The sequence below is a fragment of the Mobula birostris genome, chromosome 1 (assembly GCF_030028105.1).
Source record: "Mobula birostris isolate sMobBir1 chromosome 1, sMobBir1.hap1, whole genome shotgun sequence".
Lineage (NCBI taxonomy): Eukaryota > Metazoa > Chordata > Chondrichthyes > Myliobatiformes > Myliobatidae > Mobula > Mobula birostris.
The window spans coordinates 199,451,344-199,470,385 of NC_092370.1; the positions used below are offsets into that span (position 1 = coordinate 199,451,344).

Sequence of the window (19,042 nt, forward strand, 5' to 3'; positions counted from 1 at the left end):
TGCGCAGACAATTCAAGTGCTCATCAATGCACTTCTTAAAATGTTGTTAGCGTCTCTGCCTCCACCATCTTCTCTAGTAGTGCATTCCAAGTACTCGCCACTCTCTTGTTGAGGAAGCTTCCTCCCAGATGCACTCAAACTCTAACCCGAAGTGATGTTCTGTCTCAGACAGAAATCAAGTTAATCCTTGGGAACTGAGTGCTGTGATCAACACTAAGTGGTGTACCTTGCCATCTCCTTTATAATCGCTCAGGACTTGAACCATACAAGCTTGAAGAAATTGCTGCTTGACTATCAAGATGTTCACTTCAACCCAGAGAATCAAATGTAATCAGTCATGGCTACACCAGCATCAGGAGTGCCTACTGCTCCAACCCTTGCTCACACTTTTGGCAAATCCAACCACCTTGCTGTGCCTCTTCTTCCTGTGTACTAGCAGAGACCGAAGAGAGTGGCGCTAGTTGTGAGGACGATGATAAGCTCATCAAGGAAGGCAAAGGGACAAATACAGAAGGACTTGGTGGACAGGACCATGTTCAAGGATTTGTCAGCAGACCCGAGTGAACATGCTGAAATGATAACTGACTGCATAAAGACCTGAAAGGACAAGTGTATACCCTCAAAAATATATGGAGTCTTATCCAAGCAGAAGGCCTAAATGAACCAGGAAATTAGCAATCTGAAGGCTAGATCTATGGCATTTAGGACAATCCAGAGTGATCAAGTTCAGGTATGACCTCAGGAAGGTTATTGCAAACATGTACAGACAACTGTAGACTAGATTGGAGTCTCAGATGATGCTCAACAACTGTAACAGGGCCTGCATCTATCTAACATGAAAATGGGTAGCATAAATAGCAGCAACACCTCACTCCCACACAAATTCAATGGTGTTTATGTACACTATGAAAGGGAGAATAAACGACACTCCTGCCAGATCTCCTCCCCGCCCCACGAGGCTTCTGATGGTCTTGTGATCTCAGTCTCCAAGGCTGACAGAGTATCCTTCAAGAGGGCAACCCCATGAAAAGTGTCCTGATTAGATACATCTACATCAGAGTTCAATACTATTAACACCTCCAAACTTATCAGCAAGTTCAAAAACCCGGGCCTCTGTACCTTCCTTTTCAAATGAACCCTTAACATTTTTGAAAGATCAGGGGACCAAGAACTATGGGGAACTGACACAGCAGAGTTAAGGGAAAGTAGGAACACAGTTTTTGGACTGGTAAGGTGGAATACAGGACAAGAAGAACTCTGTCTGGGAGAAGTCAAGAGAACAAAAGATTTACATGCATATTGCCAACATTGGCAGAAGGGATGCTTTCAAAAATATAGTTAAACAATAAAATAACCTACCTGTTCAGATGTCTGAACTTGCAGCTTTTGTACTTCAGCTGTTAAAGCTTCCTTCTCTTTGTGCAAACTCTAAATAAAAATGGATATTATTATATTGTTTATTTATGAATTAATATAAAATATGTTTTCATGATGAAGTGAAAAGGGTCAATTTGTTCTTTTTGGTCTGAAATGAAGTCAGTGTTGGTAAAGCCAACGTTAAACTGCCAATGTTGAGAATGGCATACGTTAAAAAGTTCCATCTACTCTGCTACACAGATTTAAACTACCCTGCAGAATATGACATTTGTATGAACTCAATTCCACAAGGAGCCAAATCAAAAGCTCCAAACATGATTTTTCTTTAGGTCATTACTGCAGACTGGAATACAAGGAACCCAAAGAAACTACAGAAATTAAATCATCAATTTAACAATAAGGGATATGAACTCAGTAGCTTAAATTTAATGTGAAATATATTTCATCTCATCTCAAACATTTTGCACATACACATGAAGTTAAAAACACTTCACTCTCATCTGTGTTTTCATAGAACCTTTCAGACAATTGAAATGGAATTGTTATGATAGCCTACCCAACTGGCAATTCCACAGAAACAAATATACATTAAGAAAAAAATTTGCAGTTGCTGGAAATCCAAGTAACACACACAAAATGCTGGAGGAACTCAGCAGGCCAGGCAGCATCTATGGAAAAGAGTACAGTTGACATTTCAGGCTGAGATCCTTCATTAGTCCTGATGAAAGGTCTCAGCCTGAAACATCGTTTATACAATACTGTCTTTTTAAAAACAACGTAAAGACGCGAGATTAAAATGATTTGATATCTTGAGTGCAAAATTTCATGGAAGCATATACAGTTTTATTTTAGGAAACACCAATGTTGGAATTGTATCCAAAGACTTAGCTGTAGTAACAATCAGGAAATTTGCTTAGTTTAAAAATAGTTTTCTTACTTGTATATCCTGTTCTTTTCTTGTTACACGAAGATGTAAAGATTCTTCCATTAACTTCATTTGTCTCTCTTTTTCTCCAATCCTTTAAAAGGATGACACAAGTCAAACCCATAGCTGAGTTCCCACAATCATCTTGTATTTTATCAGAAGTCCATAATTATTAGCAGGAAAGAGTAAATCTTCTGTTCCTCCACTTACATGCATTTCTACTTGTTTAGAGAGTCTTCCAGACTACTCAATTTATGACTTTTGCAGTAATACCTGCATTAAATCTACACCCCCCGCTTTGCAAATATGTAACCAATTTAAGATTTATGGTGTAAACATAGATAATTCATTTCAAGTACGATTTCCCTAATCTGCATGACCTAACTGGGCGAATTCAGACTTAAAACAGAGGTCAAGAATTCAGCTAGCCTGCCCAACTATTTTTAATTAAACTTCCAATCAGGAACCCAAAATGGCATGCCTCCAGTAAGAAATGATTTCACTTTTGGATAACACAAATTGGATTTAAATTATTTTCTCTTCAAAAGTGTGGAAAATAGATTTTACAGTACTTAAATTCCAGAAATACTCCCGACTATTCAATTTGGTAAGCAATTATGACCATAAATTAAGCAGTATATAGAAATGAAGGTTACATTAGTGTAAAGAAAGGTTAGCAACCATTCTGGTCATGTTTATTAATTTGTTAATCTTCATGATTCAGAGCTGCGCCTGTGAAGATCAAGTGGTGGATGCTATGATGAGCAAGCTTTCCAAGAATAGAACCCATATTTTAATGTTTCTGCAGTTGTACAGAAGGTCATGCATCACTACTTGATTAAGATACAAGTCTACTTGTGCCTCTGCCTCGTTGAGGTAGAGAACTGCATTTTGCATGCAATTTCACAGTTTATTTAGACTGTGCATTTGATGCCCAATGATCTTAATGGCCTATAAATGATTATTATTAGGGTCCTTTATAATTGTCAAACCAGCATTTTCTCGCAATTGACAATAACCTCCAGAGTTAATTCCCTGACTTACTTCTTCTGCAATTCTTCAACCACACTAGCTGCTGAAGCCTAAAAAAAAAAGGATAGATACATGATTTAGTAAACTGCATTCTTCAGCATTAGAGAAACTTCACATTTTCTACAGAACAAGGAAAATATTCAAGCAAATTCAATAACGTTCATGTTTGCCAATAACCTTTAGCATACCCAAGAGGACACAAGATTTAGAGCAAACAATGACAACCTATTTGGTATCAACACAATAAAGGGCAGCTTTGTGCACTTTATGATGTCACAAGATAGACTGGAAGTATGGAGATTTCAATGTCCTAGCTCAGCATACAAATCAAATACAGAAATTGGGTAGCTCAATAGATTAATGAGTAACTGCAGTAATGCATCAAACAAAAGGTATCTGGAACCTACCAGCAATAAGTTAATTTAAAAGTACAAGATAATTCACATTTTAAACATTGATAAATTGAAATTTACATCTTCAAGCATCTCTGTACCTGAGTTGCCACTTGGGCGTGGAGGTTTTGGATTTGAGCACTCATTGTTTGTTTCTGTTCCAACAGATCCTTTTAAGAATACAGAAGAGAAAGGAAATGACTAAAAGTTAGTTTACGAAACATATTAAACTTCAATTATGAAAATAACTGTTTAGTAATATATTCAGATGTCCTTTCCCAAATGTCTAAATGTACTTGCCCTAGCAATGATAAGATCTTGTTTTCACTTTTATTCTATTTTCAATAATGTTGGGGTTCTCCCACTTCCTAGATGGACCCAAAATCTTCAGAGGCACTAATTTCAATTAGATCAAAGCACTCTTTCATCAAACTGGGCAGAAATTCAAGATCCAAATAGATTTGAGAGATAAATTAAGGGAGAATCAAAAGTTTCAACTACTGTTTTAGGAAGGTATGGGAATTATACCAATGGAAATTTTTACTGAAAACCACACTTACTTCTGAGTTAACTACAAATTAACTGATGAAAGATTCAGAGCTTGAGGTTCTTCCAACTTACCAATAATCTATATAAAACCCAAACACAAAGCCTTTACAAAATACAACATTCATTTCTTATTAGCAATAGTACCTATCCAATTAAAAAAAAATCATTTTGCTGCGAAGGTATAGCTTTGTATTAGTGGAGGCATGGAATGCAATAGTTCAGAATCAATGCTAGAGCTGTGCGCAACACAGAAGATGGCTATGTGGGATGAAAACTATTTGATAAATGCTGATGGCACAATACAACTGAATACAGGGAGAATGGGTGGTTTCACAGTGAACTATTCCTGACTGACAAAATTCTTTTGGCACCTGGGAAAGTTGGACTATTCTTCCCTTATTGAAGAGCAGAACAGCACATAGACCATGACTAAATTATGCAATGATTCAATACCCAGGCCTCACACAAGCAAAAAAAAAAAAAAAAAAAAATTTCATTACCACATTAATGTCAGATTTTTTAAAAATGACCTTTAAGTAAGACTTAATGTTTAAGAACAACCAGCTAAAATATAGAATGTGAAAAGATTTTTTTCTACTTTCTTTATGCACCTTTTGGTTGAGTACTCTAGGTGAAAATGAAGAGTAGTGAAACACTTTTTCTTCAAAAAAAAGGGAAACTTAGCTTTGCTAATACCTGCACTTGGATCTTCATAGCATCATCTGCAGTAGCTCGCTTTTGTTCTGCATTTACCAGCTGCATCATCTTTTGTTCTAGTTGTTGTTTAGATAACATGGTATCAGTGAGCTTACTGTGCAGGCTCTGCACCTCTTTGTTTTTGTTGCTAATTTCACTCTCAGCAACCATAAGTTTATTTTGTAAATCTAAAAGATACAAAAAAGCCACAATTAACAAATTAAAATGCATTCTGAACTAGAGCATTCTTATTATAAAAGATTTGCCCACTTTACAAAAATACATTACTGTTTTACAAATGCTCAACTTCCCAGCAGCTGAACTGTTAGCAGAGACTTTTCAAAATATATTAAGTTTTCAGTCACATTCTTTTTGATTCTCTACATAAATCTTGCAACATTACAGCAATGGTCTCAAGCAGATAATCAAGTCAACAATAAATACGGGCTTCCATCATTAACTGCAAGCAAAAAAGAAAATTAGCATTCGCATGAAGAACACAAAAAACAAAATTTTGGTCTGACAGCAGTGGTGAGACAAACTGTGTTCACAGCTGTTATGAAGCAAATTCCACAGCAGCTTCCAATGTCTGCAGAAATCAGGAAGTTTTTGAATTAGTTACCCCATTTCTCCACAGGTTTTTATCCAATACAATATTCAGATGCACAAGGAAAGGGAAGTTTTGCTGCACCTGTACAGCACACTAGATGAAGACTTACAACTGCATGGACAGATTGAAGAAACTATGCGTTTCCCCAAAAGCTTAAAATAAATATTTGTGTTCAAAATGGAAGATTCCAAAGTAAATGGACTTGTTTATGTTAGTTACAGTCATGGGAGTCAAATGGAATTTCCAGGTTTTCAACCACTCTAGCTGGAGCAATTCCAGGCAACTTCAAGATTGACTCAAGTCTGGAATGTACTGAGTAACATTTTTCAGAATAATAGCAGCAGGAGAATGTACAATTCTGATCCCAGGCAGCCAAACACAACCTGGGATTAGAATCTAATCATAATAATGGAAGATCCTATCTTGAATGTTAGGTGTAAAAAGGCCAGTGAATTTTTTAAAAACCCTTCATCTGAGCTTTAATATGTTAATGATTAAAAGTTATAATTTTGAATAATTTTTAAAGAGTCTGGATGTTAAAGACAAAATTTGAAAGGCTTGACAGTTGTGATGCAAGATAGAGCACCACTCTCAAAGTAAATGGAAGATCACCCAACCTGCTGTAATCAGCAATGCACAGACAGTGGTAAAACAGGGGGGGGGGGGGCTAATTCACTCACTTTAGTTTCACAGGAACACAATGAGCTAATGGCCTTATTCATAAATTTCTCAGAACCAAAATACGAAGTCTAAGTGTACAGGTGATAAAAAGCAACTGCAAAGGTAGAGGTACAGGATGAAGAGAAAATACATTTACACATTATAAATAATTAAAACAAAAACAATTGGATGCAAGAAATCTAAAATAAAAATGGAAGATGTGAGGAATAAAAGGCAAGTTAGGGAGCGTCTATGGAGAGAAAAAGCAAACAAATGTTTCTGGTAGAAGACCCATTATCTCTTTCCACAGTTGCTACCTGAGCTGCTGTGTTTTCATCACCCCTTTAAAATTTATGAATGCCAGGCAGTACAGAGAGCCAACCCACAACTACAGTACAACACAGTAAGAAACATACACTCACACACGCAGCATCGCATTCATTGGCCATTGTGAAAATGCAATTGCAAGTTATAGAAAATTGCTTTCTATTTAAAAGCACCCCGATAAGAAATTGCACTAACCTGTGTCTAGAAAATAAACACAAATCTCAAAATTATTTCTGAAAACAAAAGGCTCAGCTGTTCAAGACAATTTTACCCATTTCAAAATGAATGAACTGCCAGCTTCAGAGTCCTAAACCACCACTCTCCCTATCATAGCATTCTCTGGGCTAAAATGTAGCCATGAGAAAACAAGATTGAAGACTTCAGAGCAATGTTATTTTACCAGAGGGACACAAGGGACTGGTGTGCATTCTATTTCAGAAAGACATGGCTCACTTCTAACTCTCCAGATTAATCGGTCATTGAAAATTGTCCTATGATTAGACTAGGATTGAATTGGAGGATTGCTGGGTGGCATGGCTTGAAGGGCTGGAAGTGCCTACTCTGTGCTATACCTCAAAAGTAAAATAAACAACCCCACCCAAGAGTTTTACAATCCACTGCATGGACTAGTAGCATGGGGCAAGGCAAAAGGCAATGGTGCCTGCTTTGTCATGGTGCACAGAAATAGAGGACTGAATTTGGGACTGCTTCAAGTTATTCAAGGATCTGTCAGTAGACCTAAATGAATATGCCACATTTGTCACTGACTCATTAGGACATGCGTGGACACATGTGTACCCACATAGGTACAGGCATTCTGAGTTGTCCCTCAGTCAGAAGTCCTGAATAAATCAGGAGATTGGTAATCTGCTGAAAGCTAAGATCTGTGAGTTACAGGGCTGGAGACCCAAAGTCACATGAGTAGTGCAGCTACAACCTCTAGAAGGCCACTGAGTGCAAGCAGGCAATTTCAGACTAAACTCTGATGTAGCAGAGTTTGCATGATATTACCTCCTACAAGGTGAGATTGGATAGCATCAGTAGCAAAAACACATCACTCCTGGATGAGCTCAACGCCCCTTACACACACCATGATGGGGAGAACTGTAAAAAAGCCTACTTAAGCCTCCACATCTCCAGATGATCTTGTAATTGCAGTCTCTGAGGCTGCCATCTGTGCATCCTTCAAGAGGGTGAAAGACACCTCATCCGAATGCTACTCAAGATCTGTGTGGACCAACTTAAGAGACATATTCAACCCCTCAGTTGTGCAGTCTGAGACTTCCTCCTGCTTCAATAAAGCATCCATTGTACTAGTGCACGAGAAGACCTGCCTTAATCAATACTACCTGGTAGTGCTTACATCAACTGTTATGAAGCTTTAAGGAAATTGGTTATGGCAGCAATCAACTCCTGCCTCAAAGGTGACTTGGATCCAGTCAGATTTGCTTACCACCACACCAGGTTAACAACAGATGTGATAGCCCTCTATTTATTTCAGAATGCTGGCTTCAGCAATTCTTTCTTGATGTTCTAGAGCTATGTACTATGAAGCACAAAGCAGTTATCTTCAGACAATCTTTCTCAAAAGGAATGTCTAAAACAAAATGCAGACGTCCCTGCAGCTTATTAAATCTAATTCTAAAACATTGTCAGATCAAAACAGATGACAAATAGTACTCAGACCAACTTTAATTGCTGCGCACCGAGAATTCACATGAATAGTTATTTGATGTACTGTCAAATAACAAAGAGTCAGTGGATGTCACTTATTTGGATTTTCAGAAGGCCTTTTACAAGGGGTTGTATATGCGTCTGCTTAACACGATAAAAGCCCATGATGCTACAGGATTGATACTAGCATGGATAGAAGATTTGCTGACTGGCAGGAGGCAAAGAATGAGGATAAAGGGGGTCTTTTCTGATTGGCTGCCAGTGACTGGTGGTGTTCCACAGGGGTTAGCATTGGGACCACTTCTTTTCAAGTTCTACTTCAATGATTTAGATGACAGAATTGAAGGTTTTGTGGCCAAGTTTGCAGACAATACCAAGGTAAGTGGAGGGGCAGGTAGTGTTGAGGAAGCAGGGACTCTGGGAGACTGGGAGAATGGGCAAAGAAGTGGCAGATAGAATACGGTGTAGGGAAGTGCATAGTCATGCACTTTTGGTAGAAGGTATAAAGGCGTACACTATCTTCTGAACAAGGAGGAAACTCAAAAATCAGAGGTGCAAATGGACTTGGGAGCCCACATGCAGGATTCCCTGAAGGTAAACTTACAGAGTCAGTGGTAAGGAAGGCAAATGCAATGTTAGTATTCATTATGAAAGGACTGAAATACAAGAGCAAAGATGTAATGCTGAAGCTTTATAAGGCATTGGTCAAACTGCACTTGGAGTATTGAGAGCAGTTCAGGGCCCCTTATCCAAGAAAAGATGTGCTGCCATTGGAGAAGGTCCAGAGGTGTTTCAGGAGAATGATGCCAGGGATGAAAGGGTTAATGCACCATGAGCATTTGATGGCTGAGTTTGTACTCACTGGAGTTCATAAGAATTGCCGGGGGGGGGGGGGGGGGAGGAGAAATCTCATTGAGACCCATCAAATACTGAAAGGCCTAGATAGAGTGGAAATGGAGAGGACATTTCCTAGAGTGGACTAGTCTACGTCCAGAGGGAACAGGGTCAGAATAGAAGGATGTCCATTGAGAAAAAAAGATGAGAAGGAATATTTTTAGCTAGAGGGTGGTGAATCTGTGAAATTCATTGCCATGGGCGGCTGTGAAAGCAAAGTCACTGAGTATACTTAAAGTGAGGTTGATAGGTTGTTGATTAGTCAGGGTGTCAAAGATTATAGGGAGAAGGCAAGAGAATGGGGTTGAGATGGATAATAAATCAGCCATGATGGAAAGGTGGAGGAGACTCATTGGGCTGAGTGGCTTGATTCTGCTCTTATGTTTTATGGTCTTAACAGCTGGTAACAGGCTATGAGCACAAGGAACAATGAAACTTTAAAGACACAGCAGTCTGTAAGAGCCCAAGAGTTAAGTATGTATCTGCTCCACTAAATAAATACCTTGTTTCGCATTCTGAACTTCTGTTAGTCTTTTGTCATGCTCTGCAGTTATGTTCCTGAGATATTTCTGCACTTCCTCTTGTCTCCTTTCAGCTTCCTCCTGCAACTTACTCTTTGGGAATAAAAATAGAAATTAAATTAACTTACCTTCCAAATCATTAAAAGCACAAATATTCTAAAAGCCTTGGACACAAATATATTCTACCTCCTAAGAGAAAGACCATTGTAGTGCACAGATAATTGTAAAATATCCAGTTCAGCTACATAGGCAAATTCAAAAATGAACTATGAGTTGAAATATTTCTCTTATCACAATGTTCACCTTGTTCCATAAAACAAGAATGAGCATTAGGCCATCTTTAAGTTACAGTGCAAGATAATCCTATTCTTTACAGTATTCAGGATATTTAATTAACTGGCTATGCCAAAAAGAAATGAATCAGACAAGAATGAAATAGAGGATCACTAACATTTGCAATCTAAAAGGACAGGAAAATAGGACAATGTGGTTGGCTCTTTCAACGAGTAATCAAAGAACATCATGGCCTGAATGAATTGTATCTGTAGAAATTATCCAAGCATTTAACCAGAGTTTAAGTGTGTTATTCAATATGGGATGATAAAGACTAAAGCCACATAAAAAAGCAATGGAAGAATGAAACTGAAGAAAATTCCTATACAAGTGAGATTAAAACAAGATTAATTTGAGCTTTTTAAAAAATCTCTTGCTACAGTTTACAGGCTTATGCTTCCAAAGAAATGAATGTTGAATACACAAAGTATCCACTGAGAACATATGAGCAAAATCATTCCAATGAATTGTTATTCAATTTTCTTATTAATTTGTTAGCTTTTTATACCTTGAGTTGTTGAACTGTTTGTTCATAGGAAACTTCCAGATTCTTTTTCTGTGCCTCTTCCTGCTGAAGGCGATTTGTTTTCTCTGTAAATTCATTCATTAATCTAGCATAATCTTGCCGCAGTTTGTTTAGTTCTGTCGATTGCCTACATTCAACATTCACCAAAAAAAAAAAAAAAAAATTGGCTTTACTAACATTCTATGCTAATCAAACAGTATTTTTACCTATCTGGCAGCACATTTTATGTGAAAGCAGAAAAATGTGATATTTACCCATTTTGCATTAGACTTTGCCTGTTTATTTAATATTGATAGCACAGCTTTCTTTGTTTTTTTTTGTACTAACTTTCAGAGAGAGGGAAGTGAGACAGGCCTACATTAAAAACAAGATACTTGGACAACTACTCATACTAATCCAGCATAGTTGGGGAACGAGGCACTGGGAAGCAAAACAGCTGGGATCATCCTGGAAGGTAGCAGCGTGAAACACTGTGGGATAAATGAGTTACAAATTCAAAAACATATACCTTTGACTTCTCTATGAGCGTGAACATTGACTTCTCTAACTTCCGCTAATGCCCCACCTCCCCCTCGTACCCCATCCGTTATTTATTTATATACACAAATCCTTTCTCTCTCTCTCTCTCTCTCCTTTTTCTCCCTCTGTCCCTCTCCTCTGACTATACCCCTTGTCCATTCTCTGGGTTCCCCCCCCCCCCACTTGTCTTTCTCCCCAGACCTCCTGTCCCATGATCCTCTCATATCCCCTTTGCCAATCACCTGTCCAGCTTTTGGCTCCATCCCTCCCCCTCCTGTCTTCTCCTATCATTTTGGATATCCCCCTCCCAGTCCCACTTTCAAATCTCTTACTAACTCTTCCTTCAGTTAGTCCTGACGAAGGGTCTCGGCCTGAAACGTCGACTGTACCTCTTCCTAGAGATGCTGCCCGGCCTGCTGCGTTCAGCAGCGACTTTGATGTGTGTTGCTATACCTTTCCATTTCATTTCAATAGAAGGCACATCTTTGAGATCAAATGAGTGTTGCAGCTCAGAACCAAACTGAATACTTAGTTGGATATATTAGCTATTGACAGTAGTTTTCTCCTCTTAAAAAGCTAAGAATTTAGAATAGCAAGTCAGCCATCAGATGGTGCAAATGAAGTTATTCCAGAGTTTGTGGAGGAGAGGTCAGCTCAAATTCAGAAATACAGTCCTCTGGAATCTCTAACAATAATCAAGGCAGCTAAATAATTATGTTCATTGAAATAGAAGGCTTCCTTTAGGGACCAAGAATTTAATCACATAAAGAGTCATATTCATTCCAACAAAGTTGTAATTATATAAACAGAAAATGCTGAAAACACGCAGGTCAGAGTGCCTTCAACATTTTCCTTTACTTCAGATTTCCAGCAATTACAATGTTATAATATTCATTTTTAATAGTCATTTTCCATGAAATTAAACTAATTTGTTCACTTCAAGTAGAATTTGTATAGTTGACAATTACTTCCATTAAAATATTTGTCCTAACTGCAATTTGAATTTTCACTTAAATTTTAAATATATTACTATGTTGGCTTAACCTTTAACAAAAAAAATTGTAATCAACTCACATGGAAGTTCAACCAACCCAAGTGTCCCTTTACCATTAATGGACTGAAAAATATTAAAAGTAATTATCTTCAGCAGTCCCCAAAGGTTGAGGCAAATTGCTTCCATTTCAGTTCTGTGGATTTGCTATTGCGGAAATAATAAACAACAAAACAGCAATGATTCGTATTTATCATTTTAGCTCTCAAGGATACTCACTTGCTCTCCATTTGACCGGGTGCTTTGCTCACAGCATCCCTCAAGATCCTATTTTCTTGTTTCAATGCTTCTGTTTGTTCTTGAAGTTGGCGAAACTGAATGAAATATTTTAGGGATTACAATTGTAGAAATGATTAGTTATTCTTTGCAAATTTAAAGTTCAAATTATGAGATTAGACTATAAAATTTGCAACAGTATTTGGGGGAAAAAAAAGCAGTGCAAAAAAAAAACCTCAAGTAATTTTAGTTGACAACTGAAAACAGCACCAGTTCACATCAGAATAAGAATCAAGCTTATTACCACTGTCTTATCTGATGCAAATTTGTTGTTTTGTAGCAAGAGTAAAGATAAAAAGCTTTAAATTACAAAATAAATAGTACAAAAGCAATAATAAGTTAGAGTTCCTGGACCATTCCAGGAATCTGATGGAGGGAAAGAAGCTGTTCACAATTTGTTGAATATGGGTCTTCAGGCTCCTGCACCTCCTCCGTGATGGTAGAGGGCATGACCAGAATGCTGAGAGTCACAGAATATTGGAGACAGGCAATGAAAATGTACCATATGTACAGTGGCATGCGTAAGTTTGGGCACCCATGGTCAAAATTTCTGTTACTGTGAATAGTTAAGTAAGTAGAAGATGAACTGATCTCCAAAAGTCATAAAGTTAAAGATGAAACATTCTTTGCAACATTTTAAGATTAGTGTATTATTTTTGTTTTGTACAATTTTAGAGTGGAAAAAAGGAAAGGAGCACCATGCAAAGGTTTGGACACCCCAAGAGGTTTGAGCACTTCGATAACTTTTACCAAGGTCTCAGACCTTAATTAGCTTGTTAGGGCTATGGCTTGTTCACAATCATCATTAGGAAAGGCCAGGTGATGCAAATTTCAAAGCTTTATAAATACCCTGACTCCTCAAACCTCGTCCCAATAATCAGCAGCCATGGGCTCCTCTAAGCAGCTGCCTAGCACTCTGAAAATTAAAATAAATGATGCCCACAAAAGCAGGAGAAGGCTATAAGAAGATAGCAAAGCGTTTTCAGGTAGCCGTTTCCTCAGTTCATAATGTAATTAAGAAATCGTAGTTAACAGGAACGATGGAGGTCAAGTTAAGGTCTGGAAGACCAAGAAAACTTTCCGAGAGAACTGTTCATAGGATTGCTAGAAAGGCAAATCAAAACCCCTGTTTGACTGCAAGAGACCTTCACGAAGATTTAGCAGACTCTGGAGTGGTGGTGCACTGTTCTACTGTGCAGCAACACCTGCACAAATATGACCTTCATGGAAGAGTCATCAGAAGAAAACTTTTCCTGTGTTCTCACCACAAAATTCAGTGTCAGAAGTTTGCAAAGGAACATCTAAACAAGCCTGATGCATTTTGGAAACAAGTCCTGTGGACTGATGAAGTTAAGATAGAACTTTTTGGCTGCAATCAGCAAAGGTATGTTTGGAGAAAAAAGGGTGCAGAATTTCATGAAAAGAACACCTCTCCAACTGTTAAGCACGGGGGTGGATCGATCATGCTTTGGGCTTGTGTTGCAGCCTGTGGCAAGAGGAACGTTTCACTGGTATAGGGAAGAATGAATTCAATTAAATACCAGCAAATTCTGGAAGCAAACATCACACCATCTGTAAAAAAGCTGAAGATGAAAAGAGGATGGCTTCTACAACAGGATAATGATCCTAAACACACCTCAAAATCCACAATGGACTACCTCAAGAGGCGCAAGCTGAAGGTTTTGCCATGGCCCTCACAGTCCCCGACCTAAACATCATCGAGAATCTGTGGATAGACCTCAAAAGAGCAGTGCATGCATGACAGCCCAAGAATCTCACAGAACTAGAAGCCTTTTGCAAGGAAGAATGGGCAAAAATCCCCAAACAAGAATTGAAAGACTCTTAGCTGGCTACAGAAAGCGTTTACAAGCTGTGATACTTGCCAAAGGGGGTGTTACTAAGTACTGACCATGCAGGGTGCCCAAACTTTTGCTTTGGGCCCTTTTCCTTTTTTGTTATTTTGACACTGTAAAAGATGGAAATAAAAAAGTAATCTTGCTTAAAATATTAATGTGTCACCTTAGCTTCGTCTCTTTTGGAAATCAGGTCATCTTTGATTCGTTTAGCTATTCACAGTAACAGAAATTTTGACCGGGGTGCCCAAACTTTTACTGTATGTCATGTGGACATCTATTTGTTCAAATACTGTGCGCCAATTCTCATAACATAAAATCCAAAAAACTAATTTAGTTTTGTAGCATCTGTCACAAGCCCACTGCATTGACAAATTCAGAGTCTAACATACCTATGCTGATTTTTCCCCAGTACATTTCTTAATTCCAACTAGTTTCAATATTAACCTTCACAGAATTTATCTTGGCATCTTACATCAAATATTATTGCCCTAACTCAATTTCAAGAATTATTCCTGAGGAGTTGAGTTAGTGCAGAAGTTCAGTACATTTTCACCTCGAGGTATAGAGCAACCAAACTTTAATCAACATCTAACATGAAGTGTTTGCACAACCACTGATAAGTTCATTTCAAGCACAGTCGTCTATTGCCATTTAACTGTATACATACACACACACACACATATATATATATATATATATATATATATATATATATACACACACACACACACACATATATATATATATATATATATATATATATATATATAATGTATATGACATATATAACCATATAATGTATATAGAAATGAGACAAAGTTTCCCTGAACCAGAGTGTAAAGCACAGCAGTACACATAATACACAATAACTTGGGAAGTCAAGGTCAAAATCTACAGATGAATCACACAGTTGTTGGTTTTATGCAGCATAGTCCCCTGCCTGATGGCAGAAAGTCAAAGAGGATACTTGATGGGGGGGGGGGGGGGGGAGAGAAGAGGCTCGGTTGCCTCAATCTTCTAAGGAAGTGGAGGTGTTGCTGTGCCTTCTTGTTCAGGAAGATGATGTGAAGGGACCAGGTGAGGTCATCCATGATGTGAACTCCCAGGAACTTCGTACACTTAACTCTCTCTACAGAGAAGCCATGTATTCGCAGAGGGTGATGGTTCGTCAGTACCTTCCTCAAGTCCACACTGATTTCCTTTGTCTTCTCCACGTTCAGGTTTAGGTTGTTCTTGTCACACCAATCCACCAGCCACTTCACTTCCCATCTATACTCCGTCTTGTCATTGTTCTTGATGAGGCCAACTACTGGTGAGTCATCCACAAATTTGATGATGCGGTTTGAGCTGGATCCAGTGACACAGTCACGTATCAGCAGCGTGAACAGCAGCAGGCTAAGCACACAGCCTCGGGGGTTGCCATCTTCAGCTCATATGGAAGAATGAGGTGATAGATAGAAACAACAGGGAGGTAGTCACCCCCAAGCTGTAGGAGGCAGGTACCTGGGTGACTGTCAGAAAAGGGAACGGGAAAAGGCAGCCAGTGCAGAGTACTTTTCTGGTTGGCTGCCGGTGACTAGTGGTGTTCTGTAGGGGTTAGTATTGGGACTATTTCTTTTCAAGTTATACTTCAATGACTTAGATGACAGAATTGATGGCTTTGTGGCAAAGACTGCAGAGAATATCACAGTCAGTGGAGTGACAGGTAGTGTTGAGGAAGCACAGAATTTGCAGGTGGACTAAGGTTGGGAGAATGGACAAAGAAATAGCAGATGGAATAAAATGTAGGGAGAAAGTTCAAAAAAATCTGAGGTGCAAAGGGAATGGGAGTCCATGTGCAGGATTCCCTGAAGGTTAACTTGTAGGTTAAGTTGAAGGTTAAAAAAAAGGCAAACGCAATGTTAGCATTTGTTTCAAGAGGACTAGAATATAAAAGCAAGTATGTAACACTGAGACTTTATAAAGCGTTGGTCAGACCACACTTGGAGTATTGAGAGCAGTTTTGGGCACCTTATCTAATAAAAGATGTACTGTCTTTGGAGAGGATCGAGGAGGTTCATGAGAATGATTCCAGGAACGAAATGACTAATGTACGAGGAGCATTTGATGGTTCTGGGCCTGTACTCACTGGAGTTCAAAAGAATAGGGGGGGGGGGGGGTAGGAGGAGATCTCATTGAACCCTCTTGAATATTGAAAGGCCAAGCTGGAGTGAGTGTGGAGCGGATGTTTCCTGTAGTAGGGGAGTCTAGGTCCAGAGGGTACTGCCTCAGAATAGAGAGACATCCATTTAGAACAGAGAAGAAAAGGAATTTCTGTAGCCAGAGGGTGATGATTATGTGGGTATTATTGCCACAGAAAGCTTTGGAAACCAGGAGATTGAGTATAGTTCAAGTGGAGGTTGAAAAGTTCTTGATTAGTCAGGGTTTCAAAGATTACGGAGAGAAGGCAGGAGAGTGGAATTGAGAGGGAGAGCCGATTCTATGGGTTGAATGACCTAAATCTGCTCTTCTGTCTGATGGCCTTAAACCAGAGCCACACCTGGGGACAAAGGGATGGCTGTTTGAGGATGATGCAAGAAGGAATCTCACCTCCAAGAAGGGAACTTTCTACCTATAATATAGTACTTAATTTTATTTATTGTTGTAAATATTTACATGAGACATCAAAACACTCGTTGTTTTTATAGCCAGCACCAGCAGAGGCCCTGTTGCCACCCAAAATGAAATACTGGAGACCAGAATTCTTACCCCAGCGCTGTAGCCCTTTGCACCCGAAGAGCTGACAACAGGTATATGTAATGGCATACAGGGACTCTCAGCAGGGTTACCAAGTCAATAAATCTTAGGGGCATTGGCTATAACTTTTCAGTGCTCTCCAAGTAAGAGGTTAGTACAAAGGACTGCAGGGGTGAACAATACTCATTTATTCAGCAAAAAGAAACAAGGAATAGCCCTGCAAATGAGCAAGTTAGTTGAACCTCAATGGTGGGAATGCTTCAGAAAAAGTGATCGATAACATCATTATTTACCCAGGAAATTGGCACAGTCTATATGGAAGGAAAGGAAACAAGCAGCAGTATCATGGAACATATAGAGATTAAAGAGGAGGAGGTGCTTGCTGCCTTACAGCGAATAAAGGTAGATAAATCCCCCGGGCCTGACATGATACTTCCTTGGACCTTGAGAGAGACTAGTGCAGAAATTGCAGGGGTCCTGGCAGAAATATTTAAAATGTCCTTAGCCACAGGTACGGTGCTGGAGGATTGGAGAGTAGCTCATGTTATTCCGTTGTTTAAAAAAGGCTCCAAAAATAAACCAGGTAATTACAGGCCAGTGAGCCTGACATCAATAGCAGGTAAATTATTGGAAGGTGTTCTGAGAGATCAGATATACAAGTATTTGGACAGCCAAGGGCTAAGTAAGGATAGTCAGTGTGGCTTTGTGCGCGGTAGATCGTGTTTAACGAATCTTGTAGAGTTTTGAGGTTACCAAGAAAGTAGACAAAGGAAAGGCTGTGGATGTTGTCTACATGGACTTTAGTAAGGCCTTTGACAAGGTCCCACATGGGAAGTTAGTTCAGAAAGTTCAGATACTAGGTATCCATGGAGAGGTTGTAAACTGGATTCGAAATTGGCTGTGTGGGAGAAGACAGAGGGTGGTAGTGGATGATTGCTGATCGGACTGGAGGCCCGTGACCAGTGGTGTGCCTCAAGGATCTGTGCTGGGACCATTGTTGTTTGTTGTCTATATCAACGATCTAGATAATAATGTGGTAAATTGGATCAGCAAGTTTGCTGATGACACTAAGATTGGAGGCATTGTGGACAGCGAGGAAGGTTTTCAAAGCTTGCAGAGGGATCTGGACTAACTGGAAAAATGGGCCAGAAAATGGCAGATGGAATTTATTGCAGACAAGTATGAGGTGTTGCATTTTGGAAGGACAAATCAAGGTAGGACATATACAGTAAACGGTAGGGCACTGAGGAGTGCGGAGGAACAAAGAGATCTCGGAGTTCAGATACATAATTCCCTGAAAGTGCTGTCACAGGTAGACAGGGTTGTAAAGAAGGCTTTCGGCATCCTGGCATTCATAAATCAAAAGTATGAGTATAGGAGTTGGGATGTTATGGGGAGGTTGTACAAGACATTGGTGAGGCCAAATTTGGAATATTGTGTACAGTTCTGGTCACCTAACTATAGGAAGGATATCAGTAAGATTGAAAGAGTGCAGAGAAGATTTACTAGGATGTTGCCGGATCTTCAGGAGTTGAGCTACAGGGAAAGATTGAACAGGTTAGGACTTTATTCCTCGAAGCGTAGAAGAATGAGGGGAGATTTGATAGAGGTTTACAAAATTATAAGGGGTATAGACAGAGTAAATGTGAATAGGCTCTTTCCACTTAGATTAAGAGAGATAAATACAAGAGGACATGGCTTTAGGGTGAAAGGGGAAAGGTTCAGGGGGAACTTCTTCACTCAAAGTGGTGGGAGTGTGGAACGAGCTGCCATCTGACATGGTAAATGCGGGCTCACTCTTAAGTTTTAAGAATAAATTTGATAGGTACACGGATGGGTAGATGGAGCTCGTCAGCCTGGGAAGGCAGTCCATCTAAGAGAGGGAAACTCTTATTTCAAACTTCTGCTGCCTTGCGGCCATACCCCCTGATGGAAAAGGCTTCGGGAGAAAACCCTGAGGACAAATCCGGAGCTGGAGTCCCTAAGGCAGTCCGACGTTGCCTTCAACCTCGTTCTGGCAACTCCTGCGACGACACTGGTGCCAAGCAGTATCGGCCCTTGCCCTTCCCTTGGACAACAGCGGTGTTG

General features: G+C 39.3%; 1 protein-coding gene across 5 annotated transcripts in view; it reads right to left on the reverse strand.

The window, feature by feature from the left end:
* Positions 1-19,042, reverse strand: part of ktn1 (kinectin 1) — a 127,124-nt gene that overhangs the window by 38,969 nt on the left and 69,113 nt on the right. For all 5 annotated transcript variants that reach the window (XM_072268308.1, XM_072268316.1, XM_072268324.1 and 2 more), the window contains 8 exons: positions 12,306-12,400; positions 10,499-10,643; positions 9,639-9,750; positions 4,972-5,159; positions 3,828-3,896; positions 3,347-3,384; positions 2,315-2,396; positions 1,360-1,428 (listed from right to left, as the gene is read on the reverse strand). In XM_072268308.1, the coding sequence (XP_072124409.1) occupies positions 1,360-1,428; positions 2,315-2,396; positions 3,347-3,384; positions 3,828-3,896; positions 4,972-5,159; positions 9,639-9,750; positions 10,499-10,643; positions 12,306-12,400 (798 nt within the window). The remainder of the gene's footprint in view (positions 1-1,359; positions 1,429-2,314; positions 2,397-3,346; positions 3,385-3,827; positions 3,897-4,971; positions 5,160-9,638; positions 9,751-10,498; positions 10,644-12,305; positions 12,401-19,042) is intronic.